Source organism: Saccoglossus kowalevskii, chromosome 21 (assembly GCF_978046115.1).
Source record: "Saccoglossus kowalevskii chromosome 21, keSacKowa6.1, whole genome shotgun sequence".
NCBI lineage: Eukaryota > Metazoa > Hemichordata > Enteropneusta > Harrimaniidae > Saccoglossus > Saccoglossus kowalevskii.
The window spans coordinates 962,853-978,845 of NC_140661.1; the positions used below are offsets into that span (position 1 = coordinate 962,853).

Below are 15,993 nucleotides of genomic sequence, written 5' to 3' on the forward strand. Positions count from 1 at the left end.
GTCGGTCTCTGGAGCACTCTATAAGACACAGCGCCCTTGGGAAAAGTCCCCAAGACTATCGCAAGGCTGACCCAAGACTCTCTTAGACTGCGTCAACCCTCGCCCCAAGGCTCTCCAGGACTGGACTCTTAGACTGCGTCTCTCGTGGAGTACTTGCCAAGACCAACTCAAAACTCTCTTTATTCATTTTCAAAACTCTAACCAATTACAAAACAGTAAAAAGACTCTAGGGCGTAACCTTCAATCATAAAGCCAATCAAACTAAGTACTGAATACGTCATATCTTTTGATTAATCGTTCACTACATTAATAACTACGGATACCAACTGTCAGAAATCGTAGTTAGAATAGCGACGGTTATCTCGTAATTAGTTCCAAATCACTGAGCCAAGTTCCGTCTAAAACTTCAAATAGGCCTAAACGATGACAGACATAACACAGCAATTCGCTAATAATCAGCTAATTAAGTCGATTAACAGATACGCGTAAACAAATTCATGACATTTCTATGATGTTTTTTTGTTGTCGTCATTATTTCTATTGTTGCGAATAGGAATATTCTTCTGCTATGTAGGTCATTTAATATTCATAATAAGCCCAATATCTGACAGTGACTCAGCAATAGTTGAGACAGAACTGATTGCAATTTATACAATTTATTGTGGATGTTGTTTTTTTATGGTCGGAAGTAAAGTCAGTTTTATATATATAATGGAAAAAAAAAAACATCTGCTGCAACAGACGCCATGCTACAATTTTAGATAGTCAGATTAACGTCATCATATCCGACTTGGTTTGTTATCTTAACAAATCAATACTCATAACTGCATATCAATGTCAGAATAACTTTTCAGCTGTTCAATGCATGCGTCATCTAAACAGAGGTTATATCGTATTTAATGTCAATTTTGCTGCGGTTTGAGATTTACGGCACTTTTACTGTCAACTACGTAAATCTACACGTGAAAAATGACATAGCTAGCGGCGTAAGGACCACATACCGGTGTGCGTTCTACTAAATAGCAATGATAACACTGTAGAATAATTGCACTTCCAACATTATTCATTTATAGTACAAGTTGTGGTCGTAAAAACTGTTTGGTCTGATTTATTTCAACACTTTTGATATGTGCCGATATTTGTGCGTTTTATTTGAACAGTTTAGTAACGACACCGCTGTCCAGAGCACAACTAATTCACATGAAGGTGCACAGATGTTTACTCGCGTGGGTCGTTATCAAAGTAATCTGGTAGCCATAAAACCTGTACGAAAGAAGAGCGTTCATATCACACGGGAGCTGTTAATGGAATTCAAGGAGGTCAGTGCTCCCTAGCAATGTTCGTCACCAACATTGTTTTCATATTTGAATTCTGGACATCTTGTATTATGTTTAACTGTTGCAAATGAGAAACATTTTATTGATTATAATTTTTCAACTGACTTAACAATTTTGTTGCCTTGGCTAACAAAGCGTACTGACGACATTATTTGAATCGTTATCAAGTTACCAACAATTAAATGCGATAGAATTAAATAAATTGAATAAACACTTCCGTTATTGGTCGTATTCGTTTAGTAGTTATAGATTCAATATTTTACAAAATGTTTGCAAACTGGTTTATGAGTGAAATGTGTTTATATGGCCAATAGAGAAGGTAATACATGCCTGACAGCGTCCATTTGTTGATTCTGAAACAACTAGCACTGGAATTGTTGGAAAATATAATGGACTCTCTGCATAGTTTTTATGATTTTAGTAAATCAATCTGAGATCTACTAGAACTGAAGAATGCCAAACGCTTCCCTTGTGGTTTCCGAATCATTGCGCACGGTTTCTAGAAAATTAAGTGTGGTACGAGTCATTTCAATCATGTGAAGTATAATATAGATGGACGTGTCTAGCACCTATAAAGAAGGTAGCATTCACAAACGATATGATCCTAAATAAATGTTTCCGTCACATTGACACATGATTTATTTGTATTTGATTTACAAATCGATTTGACAATAATGAATAACTGGATATGTTAAATGTGTTAACTGAGCTCTCATTATAGAAATATAATCATCATGCGCCGAGCCCATGATTCGTCTCGCTTATAGCTACGCGATTTAATTACAACTTTCACGCCGAGATCCCATTGAAAGTGAGACAGGCACGTGATTTGTTTCTGTCCATCAAATATCAACGTTTCTACACGTGGTATTTGGAACAGTGGAAGGAGACCAGAAACAACATTTAAGGTGGGGGGGGGGGGCTCTGTCACTCCGAACGAGATTTGCATATAAACTTAAACACATGTTCCGTTTCACTTTTAGCTACGGGATTTGCGACATGCCAATATAAACCAATTCGTGGGTGCGTGCGTGGACGCTCCCGAGATTTGTATTGTAACACACTACTGTAGTAAAGGCAGTCTACAGGTAAGTCACGAGATGACATATCGCGAAGAGAGCTCATCGTCGTTTAATAGATTTAATTCTGTATGGCTTGCACAGTGGGAGTATGGTTCTAATATCCGGCCACGACAAGGCTTTTAAGAAGTACTGGTCAAATTAAATTATTACTAATTACAATAGGCCTTTCCATGTGATGTTTTTATCGTAACGTAGTTCTTTTTAGATTATGTGACGTTAGTATCTACACTGTATGACCCTACATCAGCGTGTAATTGGAAAGTGTCGTGACTAAATAATTCCCGAACAAACATTAGAAAGAGTAAATAAGATATTACCCCAAAAAATGTATTTATTAACTGTACAATCGTGTTTTCATAGCTGTCATAATATGACCACCCATCACGTGATAGTGATGACATGCTAAATTTGGTAAGGGGCACCATTAAAATTATAAATATTAGGGTAAAGGCATTAAAAAAGTTATTACAATTTCAACGATTTGGGGTATTTTTGTTTAAATATTTGCATCCGGTTATGTCTCTGTTTAAATGACTTTATACATATGTTTATACAAAAACGTCAACACCATTTTGTTATCTTTGGCTTTATTTTTATTTTGTTTCGCTAATTAAAATTTTCGCTACACCAAAATAGTCTCATTTATTGTAATTTCAAAATTTTCATCAGAATATGGCAATTCACAATAAATTTGATCCAAATGCCGATTAAGCAATCAGTCCAGCACCACTACGAACTGCTACAATGAATGGACCGAGCTTATAAAGTGAGAAATATAGAGTAACCAGTCATTTTTCAAAGTTATTTGTATTTATTTTGTTGTAGAAAACTACAATTTTCTCATCACCATGGAAACACGACACGCCTCTATATATACGTTTATTACGTCACTACACAACGTATATTATGCATGAAGTATATAATAGTATGACAACTCACATCGGGGTTATGAGACTTCATTTGACATGTACAGATTTGATGTTTACAAATTGTCTTCAGTGTCCCTGGAGTTAATAAGCCACAAAAAAGCAACGCATTTTCCACTTGTTAGAAAACATGTTTTTGGATAGAATAATTTATGGCTTTAATATCAATATTTACGTGGATGCACTGATTACTATACATATAAGTATTCATTACACTTTAAAATTTGAAAAAAAAAATTAAAAACATATTAGAGACATTTTCTTCCGACTAAACTCCAAACCTAAACGTAAATTCCATCGTGAAGCGTTAGCGTTATCCGACGCCGGATGGTGATGCATGCGATGTATGCAATGCGTGTACTATACACTGTTTGTAAACGTAGAGACGAACGCTTAATACAAACACGTTGCCAATGATACTCTGTAGCTAGGCAACGGATGATTGTTTTAGTGTGTCCACAGTCCCTCTATCATAGATAGATAGAGGGACTGTGGTTTCTCATATGATTATGTCTTATTTTATTTATTACGCATGCGTGATATGCGGTTTAACAATTCATTGACAGATTCGACCCCCGCCTAACGCATGTGTAGTCTAAAGCTAGCAATATTAACTATTCAATAAACATTTCTTTCTTTAACAGGATGTATTGGAGAATGATAACATAAAGCTAGACTGGTTATTCAAATTATCTTTTGCCTCCGATATTGCTAAGGTAACGATGTTTTACCAATACATAGAGTAATGCGCATGTTCACGGTCATTGCACAGCACAGCTCACGGCTGTGTGTAACATTTGAACTTGCCCCTTCTACTGATTCACCAGTAATTGACCAATTTCAAGGTTATTAGCATTTCATGCAGCGAATTAATATAACAGTAAGGAAGTACACACAGCGATATATTGGATGAGAAGTATCTTCTATATGCCAGACTAACGAGTGTAGATTCGACTTCGAATCCGATATGTAACTGTTGGAAATTCGTTAATATTACGTCAACACGTGTCAGGTGTTTAATCTGAGTTGATATTTTATATTTTAACTTTATTGCCCCAAACCCGACGAATGCAATAACTGGTGGACCGCCTAGAATGTCATCATGGGAATGCCAAAATCTAAAAAGTTTAGAGCAGAATAGCGAGCTTCTTTGTGTTGAGTCCGGTCAAATCCTGGTTTTTATTATTAGAAGACGTTTACGCGCGTAATAATTCGATATTTGGAATTTGCATTTCTTTATATGGTAGGCTGAAAATACCCCGTAAAACATGAACGAACATGCATGGACCAATCAGATTATCGGGAGTTTTATTACATACTACGGAGACATCGACAATTATTACACTGCTTTATTACACTGAACTGCTATTATACAATATGAGGTTATTATGAGGATACCTCAAAGTATGAACGAAGACAATACAGCTGAATTATTGACCGACGCGCAGCGGAGGTCGATGCGCGGCGTACTGTCTTGGTGCATACTTTGAGGTATCCTCGTAATAACCTTATTATTATACATAATTTTCTTCTAAGGATACATCATGGGAATGCCAAAATCTAAAAAGTTTAGAGCAGAATAGCGAGCTTCTTTGTGTTGAGTCCGGTCAAATCCTGGTTTTTATTATTAGAATACGTTTACGCGCGTAATAATTCGATATTTGGAATTTGCATTTCTTTATATGGTAGGCTGAAAATACCTCGTAAAATTACGGTACGCTGTAACTTATGGCGTTACGGTGACATATGTATAATAATATGATATATGTTATGATACATTAATGACTAATAAATGTTTGGTTTGCAGGGTATGGCTTATTTACATGCATCACCAATTCAATCCCATGGCAACCTGAAATCAACCAATTGTTTGATTGACAGCCGGTGGGTCTGTAAAATCACCGATTTTGATCTGATACGATTTCGTGAGGGACAAACTGAAATAAAATATACACACTATATTGAATACGCACGTAAGTATGCTGACTATTGAAACAAGCATCGTTCTCTTACTAATAGACTCAATTCTACACGTAAGTAGAATAAGTACCGTGACGAGAAACTAGTCCTTTGACGGGATGTGTTCGGTTTAATCTCTCTCAATCATGGGTGGAATAAAAAACTACATAAAGTAAATCGACATGGAGAATGTTATTATGTCTCATAATAACAAGCTATTAAAGAGATCACTGGAAGGAGGCTAACACACATCTTTTGATGTTTCACTTGTTTCTATAGCATGCAAATTCAGTAGACTCATAGAATGTAGATTTTTTGTTTTTCTAAAAATCTACACATTATTGTCGCTGTACTTTATATATTTGAACTGTGTATGTTCATTTGAATTTGGAGTGTAGTTTTCGTATTCGTATGATCGTTTTATACAGGAAGTTGGAACACCAATAATCAAAATAGTATTGTTGTCTCACTTATCACAGGTAAACTCTGGACGGCACCAGAACTTTTAAACATGGGAGACACCCCACTGAAAGGCACACAGAAGGGTGATGTATATTCATTTGGAATAATTTTACAAGAAATAGTCGTACGGGGAGGACCCTACTGTATGTTTAATATGGAACCAGAAGGTATGGTTCTATGAAGTAGTTTCCATGTTTTTTTTTATATTAAAGTTAATGTTGAAACAAATGTGAAATATTATGCGTAATATAATGAATGCAATAGTTGTGGTATTCGCACGATATACACATTAGACGTATTCTGTCAGTAGCACCAATTGCCATACGTCTAATCACTGAATTGCGCGAGGTCCTTTCTGTTCGACGATCGAAGATCTTATCGCAAAATCAATACTAAATATGAAACCTTTTCCATTAGGCTTGATCTGAGGTGCACCCACTATTCTTGAGTTTATTTCTTGAAGCCATTATGTCCCCGCCGTCGGAGTGTGAAGGCCGTTCATTTTGCTCGTGTTACCACAGTGTCTGAGCAAACGTTGATATCAAGTTAGTTAGTTCTGTTCAGGGCACATCCGAAGCAGAATTACATACATATTACGATAATATATACACGAAACACGAAACTCGAACCCACGTCCATGACAAAACTATTGCACTTTGCCAAATAATAGTGCATGTATAGATGCACCTGATATTGTATCTCTTTAATTTATAACGAATTGGATGATTGGTTTCATATAGTGTTACGTGTACAGGGAGGACTGTGCCGTGAATCAATAAGAAATATGCGTTGATTTCATGATAGAAAGAAAATCTGAACCCTTCAAAGACACCCTAGGTGTACAAACAAACACCCTATTTTCCGGTAACAAGTTACGTCAACTGTTTTAAGACAATATACACGCTATTGTTTTTTTCCAGACATAATTTCAAGAGTAAAAGACGGCACTAGTCCATATTTCAGACCAAAAGTACCCCTCGACTCTGGGGATGAGAGAATTCTAGATTTGATGAGAATATGCTGGGAGCAAATTCCAGCTTTCAGACCAAACTTCAGCACGATAGCAGACTCCTTAAAGAAAATGAATAAAGGAAGGTAAGTAGTGTCTGATTAAGGAAATGGAGTGAAATGGAAATATTTGTTTGCAGTATTGTGTTGGATATTGTATATTCAGATGATTTGTCGTAAAATAAAAGCGCTGTTTTAGTAGCACACATGATGAAATATTGAAATGCACAGACGCGCATGCGCTTTGCATTAGGTGCAGGAATCATTTTATATAGTTCATAGGTGCATCGACTTAAACTATTCCCGACCAACATAAAGGCGAAATGTAAAAGTGTGTATACCAATATGTCAGTCCGATCAAAATAGTGAAGTGTTTTTCATATTAATGTACGTCAATGCCATTTGTCGAGTTTCCGCAATAAATTATTGAATATTCACCTAAATTATGTATCATGGATCACGAGTTCAACTATGTAATTTACTAACTCAGAGTAACCATGGTAACCAATGTGTTGATTTGTGGTCACGGTTCTATGGCGTGTTATTTAGTCAACCATTTATGCGTCGTGTTTCCTTCACATTAGGCAAACTACTCTTATTGACAATATGATTAGCATGATGGAGAAATACGCCGACCACTTAGAGGATTTAGTGGAGGAAAGAACGCGCCAACTAGCTGAAGAGCAGAAGAAAACTGACGAACTATTGTACAGAATGTTGCCGAGGTATGTTGCTTACGCCCTCATGTGGCCATTCGTTGTAATATTTTTACACACGTGCACTGTCCCTGAGGTCTCACGTGTAATGTGATTTCTAATATTGAGTTTAATAATCAGTATTACCGATAGTTAGTAATAGGGTAGCATCCAAATAGATGTTGTTACCGATAGTTAATGATACATCATACATTGTCGATGGTTTATGCAATAGTTCTCTCGCCACATACTAATTCTGTTGGTTTTTTTAGTTTACAATTGTTTCGTCATAGTTTTACATCCCATGGTTGCGCTGTGGTGGTGCCTAAAGTTTAATTGCAATATACGATATTTTAGTGACAGCTGTTTTGTTTTAAAAATAATATCCGATCTGTCTTTGACTAAATTTTTATTCAAATTTCCATATTTATCGAATTTCCATATGCTTAAATAAATGTTATTGTAATTTGCCATATTTTCAAAAACTAAAATTTAACGTCTTATGTTCATTTCATCGCATAACAAGAATAACACAGTCACAATTACCGGTTTCTGCCAAGTCAATTCTAATTTGGGTATTAATGAAAATTTGCACCGCCGTTTTTGATCCTTGATTTTTGCTCCATGGGGCCTCAGTTGTACAGCCTGTACCTAATGTGTCACTTCCGATGAAAGAATCGACTAAGGAAAGAAAAGAAAAAGAAACTATTTGAAAAATAAAATGCATATAATCCTGGAAGGTGTAGTCGAAATACTCGTCGGCGCTTTGGTAAATGTGTTATTGTCCGTTCAGATATACGTCCTGTTTCCTATATAGAAAATATAGATATGTCTCAATATTGTGACGTGTTTTGTGTTATAGTTTATAAGTGATAATTATTCTGAGTGATAATTGCAAATGTGACGTGGATCGGCTTCTTTCAACCCACAATGACGTCACCACATCTAATACATGTCTCACCAATACACAGGAGCGTGGCCGAACAATTAAAACAAGGTCGTGTGGTGGAACCTGAAAACTTTGCCAAGGTAACAATATTTTTCAGCGACATAGTTGGTTTTACGCAGCTAGCTGGTGATAGCTCCCCCATGCAGGTGAGTCAAAGTATGACATTTGATATGACGTTTGTCTTTAGAGAATCACAATCCATTTCAACGTATCATTGAATAAATACTAGTGTACGAACACGATGTGTTATATAATTGGTCAAAGTGTTTATTCTAGCACATTTGTTAACGTTCAGGCAAATATTCAATATAGTATTTAGAAAATTTGTTGTAACCATGAATTTAAAAAAAAAAGCTATTTCTATAATAATGGTTTTGGATTTTGTATGTTTACTTTTAACAATACACACATTACTGTTTAGAGCTCAGTGCCTACTCCAACCGTAGCACACCCATCCACGCAAACGACTGGCGCCATCCATGGTAGTGACATTTACCGGTCCAAGTACTGTCGACATAACTTAGGTGAAAACCATTTTGATTTCAAGTAACTTGGCTAAAAATGAGGTTATGTGGGTGGCAACACGAATGCAATATTCATCCTCATAAATTGGAGAAATTCGACCTAATGACTGTACATGAAACAACTTTTAAAACCTCGACTGATTGCAGTCGTTGGCGGCGTGATTGATGTGAATCAGACTCTACATCCAACGATAGCGATAATCTGCACTCAAATCTGTGGGGTTACGCGTTTTTACGTTGTATTATTCAGTATTTTGAAAGTACAGAATATTACTTAAAAACATAACATGATGCCACGGAAACGTTACTAAACACAACAATTACTACGTCCGCGTGGAACGTTTAGCGTGAGAAATGCGTAAATACAACCAGCAAAGTAATTTATGTTTAAATTTATAAATTGTTAATATTATCACATTTGTTTTGATTATGCGTGTCAATGTTTTCGTAAAAAAGAAATGAAAAAATCACAATAGATTAGCACAAAAAAACAACTACATTTTACTTGGACGAGTAGTATTTTTGGTATATAAATCTTGAAAAATTTAGGTCAACCAGCCATTACAGTTATGTCCTTTGTTTTTCTTTAAATGGCACCATATCCGGAACACTGGATAGTGTTAGGGTAGGCAATCACAGGGACATGTTTGCATGGTAGTATTTAACACGTGACTAAGTTCTATGGTACTCTGAACAGTCAAGGAGCCAGGGGTCGGAGGGGTCAAAGCTCAATAACCAATACAATTGCGATTCTACCGTTAAAAAACGTTTAAAAATAAAATATCGAATATTCAGTACCTTCATAAAATACGATGCTACAAGTACGTTCACAAGATGTTAGCATATGCTCACATATGCTCGTTTTTTCGTCATAATTTTAAAATAAATTTCCCGTTCATAATTCCAAATGTTCACAAAAAATTACGTGAATACATATTAATACAGACAAAGCACAACATTTGCCAAAATATGACATAATGAGTCTATCGTGAATTCCTGTTCACCATGTCTCCGAAACTACCATGCATCAACACGGGTTGTCGTTTGAGATGTGTTCGCCATTAGGGGCGGATACATGATGATCGGTCATGGAGGAGGGGCACCTTTACAATTACTTAATGTTGGCATCGCCTAATATACATGTATAGTAGTAACGACGGGTTTAGTGTTACACGCCTGTTATGAACCTCTAAATTCGCTGTTGTTTATATGTGCGTAGTATTTAGTTACAGTGCTTGAATCATATTGCTATTAGGTTATTTCACAGATATAACCCTAAAACCACTTTCTGTGATATTAAATAGTAAAATATAGAAAAAAAACACGATCAAATTGTATATTGTTTGCCTCAGTTGTTTATGTTGAGTTCACCATTTCCGGCGATTGTCATATTTACAAATTACTTCGGCATTCAAAAAACCTGTATTGACTGTAGACAATGTGTATAACCAGTTAAATACACATTAAATGGTGAACTTTGATCTCTCCAAATTATGATTCAGCTACTGAAGTAACTAGGAATCACATTTCTGAAAAATACATTAATGGAGTGTGGGTTTAAGATAAACATACATGTTTACATTCACATGATATAATTTTTTGTTTCTTATACACAGGTGGTCGACGTTTTAAATGATCTTTACACATGTTTTGACACAATACTTGAAAACTATGACGTGTACAAGGTAAGCAGTACTGCTCCTGGTGATACTGAATAAACGACAGTATTTACTGTACCGTTGATGGCGTGGTATTTATTTACTCTATAAAATAGGCCAAATGCCGCTATATTAACGCATGTGATCTCGAACGTTGCTTATAACAAACAACAATATGAATGCAGAAGAGACATGCGAATATAAGTTCTATTCGTACGGCCTGTTCTGATTCTCTACTACTAATATTACATAGATGTCTGTTCATATTTCCAATCATTGTGTAGGTGGAGACTATCGGGGATGCATACATGGTTGTTAGTGGACTACCCATTAGAAATAGCAACAAACATGCCGGTGAAATATGTACTATGGCACTAGATCTACTGAGCTCAATGCGGACATTCAAAATAAGACACAAGTCAGACATGCAGCTACAACTGAGAATAGGAATACACACAGGTAATACAATGCCTTGATGATTACAAGTATATTTGACTCACAGTGTATAAGAGCGTTCTATTTTAGGGCTCATACCACTAATTGAATTTCCATAGACGACAATGTTAACATATAACGAGATTGCTATATGAAAATGCCGAAGAAAGTTGAAAATATGGCTCAAAAATGGGAAATCAATATGCCAGTAATCAACCGTATGAAAAAAACTAACATGTTGGCCAGCTCAAACTCTTGCAAATCTTAGGTAAACAAGACACACCTACTGTATTTGGATTGCACCAAGAGAAATCAATGGAAAAACACCAAGATTAGAAGATCCAAATACACACAGAATAAACCCACAGGTACACAGCCGCTAAGTAGTAAACAAAAGACCACATGTTGGTCTCACCTCTGACCCAAGTGATTACGCCCTCAAACAGGGAGCACCTGAGAAAAAAAATATTAAAAAATGTCATTTGTACTTGCTAGGCATTTAAATTGCCATTGGTTAATTAGTGGCATGAGACCTTTTAAGAGAAATAAGAAGGTTTAATAAAGTTCTTGTTGATCTTATATATGATGGAATATCATTAGACGAGTAATTTCCCATGCAAAAAAATCCCCAAAATTTAAACCCTGGGAGTTATTTATCAAAATCTACCACTTGGTGGCGCCCTATACCCAGACAATTAGTTGTAGAAAGTGGCAACATACACACTCAGCATAACACCAAAATAGATGGTAAGCAATGAATATAAGCCTGATTATTAGATGTAGTACTGTAAGGTATAATGTTCTCATTCACCACAAACAAGTACAGACCAACGTTTGGCATGATTAGTAATTCTAATTAATTTCTAGAAATAATGCATAGAATAATGACAATTAAAGGTAGTTTATCACTATAATTTAAAAAAAAAAAGAATTCTACTGAATCAAAAATCTCAATTCATCAGCTCATTATTTCTCCAATCAATTAAAAACAAAAAAACAATTCCACGGTATCTGCATTTAGACCGGAGACCTGTGACGGGCAACCTTGGATATACCAAAACACAACAGTGGTTTGATTTACCATGGCCACACATAGAATTTGCTCAACATAAAAAGCTTAATCAAATCTTATGTGAAAAAAAGTAGTTCAAAGAAACAATTTTATGATTTAAAAATAAATAAAAATAAAAATATACAAACCAGAAAGGAGTCTAAATATAAAATACTCGTATTACACATCCCTGATCAAATTAAATTCAAATCAACAGGATTTCTGATTAATTGGGAGGGGGGGGGGTACAGGCACTGTTCAATAATAAAGTCAAGATGAGATTAATTAGCTAACTATTCACAACAATTCTGAGAAAAGAGCAATAATTGTGAAATTGAAAGCGTTGTAATACTTGGCTAATTGGCTAATATACTGACAGTATGCAAATGTCTTGTCAGTGACAGATACACAACACAATTTTGAGAATTTATTTGAATATTTGGGATTTTGACCTCATTAAACTTTGAAAAGGGTACATTAGAAATGACCGCACTACAAATTGTTAAGTTTGTCTGCCATAATGTGAAAATAATACAAAAAAACATAAAATGGGGTTAAGCATTTTTCTCAGAATTCCTAGAGCCATTGAAATTAGTGGTGACATGAATAATTCATTGATGAATGAATAAAATTTTTGGACCAGTTTAATAAAAAACATTTATATTTACAGACCACAGCCCAACCACAGCCAATTAATAAGATTAGGGCAAAAAATATACCGAATTACAAATTTTCAAAATCTTCAACCAAGGGCTACGAGCAGCCATTGGTTAATTAGTGGCATGAGACCTTTCGTAACAGATGAAAGACATAATCTGCCATGGTGATTGTCAAGGGCAGGTGCCGATGGAAGTCAAACGTGGCAAAACTGCGGTTTCCACATTGAACTCGTTAACGCCACTGAACGAAACGCAGTCCATATGTCGGGCACATCTCATCGTGATTACTGTATTACTACTTTAACTTGCCCTGGAACAGGCGGCTCACTTTGAACCTCTTTTGACCGTGTGAATTTATTGTTGATCTAGGATTATTTTCACCCCCAAAAAAGCGTTCGTGCAATACCCTGAATTCCCGGCTAACTAGATTTTTTGGTGTATTTTTAAGTGATCATAACTTACTATGTTGAAGAGTTTAAGCAGATGCTCACTAAGCGATATCCTTCATCGTTTTAATCTAAAACAAACATAGTTTAAGTACCATACCCTTTGCAGGTCCCTGTGTGGCTGGTGTGGTGGGCTTGAAGATGCCGAGATACTGCCTGTTTGGTGACACGGTTAATTACGCATCTAGGATGGAGTCCACTGGACTAGGTAACTAAGCAACAACTTAATGATACCCAGCGCGTGTGAGATGTCTTAACATATTCTCTACTGTTGTGCTGTCATCTATTCTCCAAATTCCTCACTGACACAGGTTATTGTCTGTCATCACTATCATTCCTCGACTAATAGTCATAACAGTTTGCCATCGTTCGCAAACGACAAATAACCACAATCTGTTCCAAAACAGTATTTTTATGCACAAAATATCCTCCCCAATAAAATGACTTGAAAAAGTAATCAGTAGATGTAATAATTACCAAATGAGGCAATTATATGTGTGTAAATGATTGTTTATATAATACTGGAGAAATTGTGAAAAAGTATACGTAGATCTGTGATTATTGCTGCAACATCTTACAAAGTTGACTTTTAATTTTATTTCTAAATTAACCTTCTGAAATACCAATAATGTTAAAAGCTAATACAATCTGATTTCAGCTTTGAGAATTCATATTAGTGCCGCATGTCGAGAAGTTCTCATGCAGCTTGGAGGATTTTACTTTGAAGAGAGAGGTGACGTTTATATAAAGGTGAGTAGATTTAATAAAGTAGTTACTTACTTGGTTGTTCACGATACTACGGTGGTTTATAAGACGATTCACGTCATAAGGATAGTAACCAACTGCCAGATTGTAGGTATAAATAAAACAACTACTCCTAGAACAGTCGTACTATCAACAAACATTTCCTAATGACACATTTATTCCAAATTGTTGTATTATTTACAGGGAAAAGGCAAAGTGAATACATGGTTTTTAATTGGAAAGAAGGGTTTTAATAAGCCTCTACCAGTTGTAAATTCGGCTTGCATCAATGAGCATCATTTCAAGTAAGCATCAAGCACATTGTGTTGGAGTCTCATTCGTCGACAGAAGATCGAACATTGATCCACCTCTCTTGGACAGAGAGAGAGACTTATGACGCCGATTTATAACTCTGATTTACTTAGATGTTCACGTGGTATCGCTGAATGACACGAGTGCATTCCAGTATTTACTTGGGTTTATATTACTGAACTTTGGAAAATGGTGCTTTCTCACAATATGTATTTGCCAGGTTATCGAGGCAGCGTGGCAGGACAGAGTACACTTATAATATAGGCATATTTAAATATGGCGTGCATGCGTTGCTAGGGTAACGGACAGTTCGAAATTATTTATCTCGTTCTACTGGCGTAACAATGTTGGGACTTGTTTTATGCTCTTTTTAAATTAAAAAAAGTAATACAAATTTAAATTACATCAAATTGAAAATATGTACATAAGTACTAAGCATATCGAAATATGTGTGCGTGGAATGACTGCTATGCTAGGTTATCCATAGGTTTTGAATACAAACGAATCTGTTTATATAATATTTTATCTGTCACTGGATAACACCTGGTTCATTTATTTTATATATTTTATGTAATTTACTGTAATTTTTATGATTCTGTATTTGCAATAATGGAACATTTGGTGGTATTAGTAGTAGAATGAGTTTCGACTTTTTGTTTCTGATTTGGTACATCGGGTAAGCAAAACTAATTAATGTACAGTAACGTACCCCGAAATGCACCCCGACCCTTGAACTGTCAGCATTGCAGCTAACCGTCAATGCACACACAAATGTTATAAAGTTTAGTTACAACCATAGTTGAGTAAATGTACTTAGATTGTGAATACTGTAAACATGTGTTTAATGAGATCAGTTAAATTCTTCCCAAAATAATGTTTCTAATTGCACAAGTTATTTTCAAAGTATACATGATGGTTGGACGTGAACAATTCATTTATAAAATATAGTGATGTAATTTTGATGGTGACTGTGAAGGTACGTCATTGATGTTAATCAGTATGCAATTGAACATTCATGACATGTATAACTCTTTCACAGTTGTGTGGAGCTAAGCTCCATGGTAAACATTTAAAGTTTAGATAATCCAAATTCTGCTGAACTGAGGGAGATGTCCACGCGTAACACCCATCTGGGTGTTAAGTGTAAACATGTAAAGTGTTTTACTCCATATTATAAATCAAGTATTTTTTTATAAATTGGTTCTTCGATTGTTATGGGCAACGTGTCTAATTGTGAAGTTTTTCGGAACCAAGATCAAATTAATATATGTATATTTATGACAGCTGTTTTATGAATCAGATTTTGTATATTTGTAACATGAATTGTCAGACACTATATATACAAGTAAAATAGTAAATATCACAATTATATATTCAACTTGTTTATGTCATGTTATTTTCTTTCTGTTGGATATATACTGCATTTGCAGTGGATGACACAGGCCGTGTATAAACTATAATAAACTCATCATTACTCTACGGGACAACGACCTGTCAATTACCTTGTCGAATTGCAAGAATCGAGATGTAAATGACTAAATTAAATTAGTACATTCCGACGATTAGTGTATTCACAAATTATAACGGTTTTATAGTGGTTATTTGATTAGTCATGTTGCTTGCATAAATAGTGTATAATTTAAAAACCATCGGGTTAGATTAATGTACAGTAGCATGTCCCGAAATGCACCATGATCTTTGAACTTATAATCTTTGCTACTAATATGTTACAAGTGACGTTAAGTT

General features: G+C 35.4%; 1 protein-coding gene across 2 annotated transcripts in view; it reads left to right on the forward strand.

Annotated features, from left to right (window-relative positions):
* The window catches only part of LOC100373962 (atrial natriuretic peptide receptor 1-like), a 40,408-nt gene extending 24,783 nt beyond the window's left edge, over positions 1 to 15,625 (forward strand). For both annotated transcript variants that reach the window (XM_085495293.1, XM_085495294.1), the window contains 13 exons: positions 1,161 to 1,319; positions 2,321 to 2,425; positions 3,990 to 4,061; positions 5,153 to 5,318; positions 5,784 to 5,933; positions 6,687 to 6,861; positions 7,359 to 7,499; positions 8,441 to 8,564; positions 10,559 to 10,627; positions 10,885 to 11,059; positions 13,301 to 13,399; positions 13,850 to 13,941; positions 14,140 to 15,625. In XM_085495293.1, coding sequence (XP_085351419.1) covers positions 1,161 to 1,319; positions 2,321 to 2,425; positions 3,990 to 4,061; positions 5,153 to 5,318; positions 5,784 to 5,933; positions 6,687 to 6,861; positions 7,359 to 7,499; positions 8,441 to 8,564; positions 10,559 to 10,627; positions 10,885 to 11,059; positions 13,301 to 13,399; positions 13,850 to 13,941; positions 14,140 to 14,244 — 1,632 coding nt within the window. In that variant the 3' untranslated portion in view covers positions 14,245 to 15,625. The remainder of the gene's footprint in view (positions 1 to 1,160; positions 1,320 to 2,320; positions 2,426 to 3,989; positions 4,062 to 5,152; positions 5,319 to 5,783; positions 5,934 to 6,686; positions 6,862 to 7,358; positions 7,500 to 8,440; positions 8,565 to 10,558; positions 10,628 to 10,884; positions 11,060 to 13,300; positions 13,400 to 13,849; positions 13,942 to 14,139) is intronic.
* Positions 15,626 to 15,993: the final 368 nt, after the last annotated feature.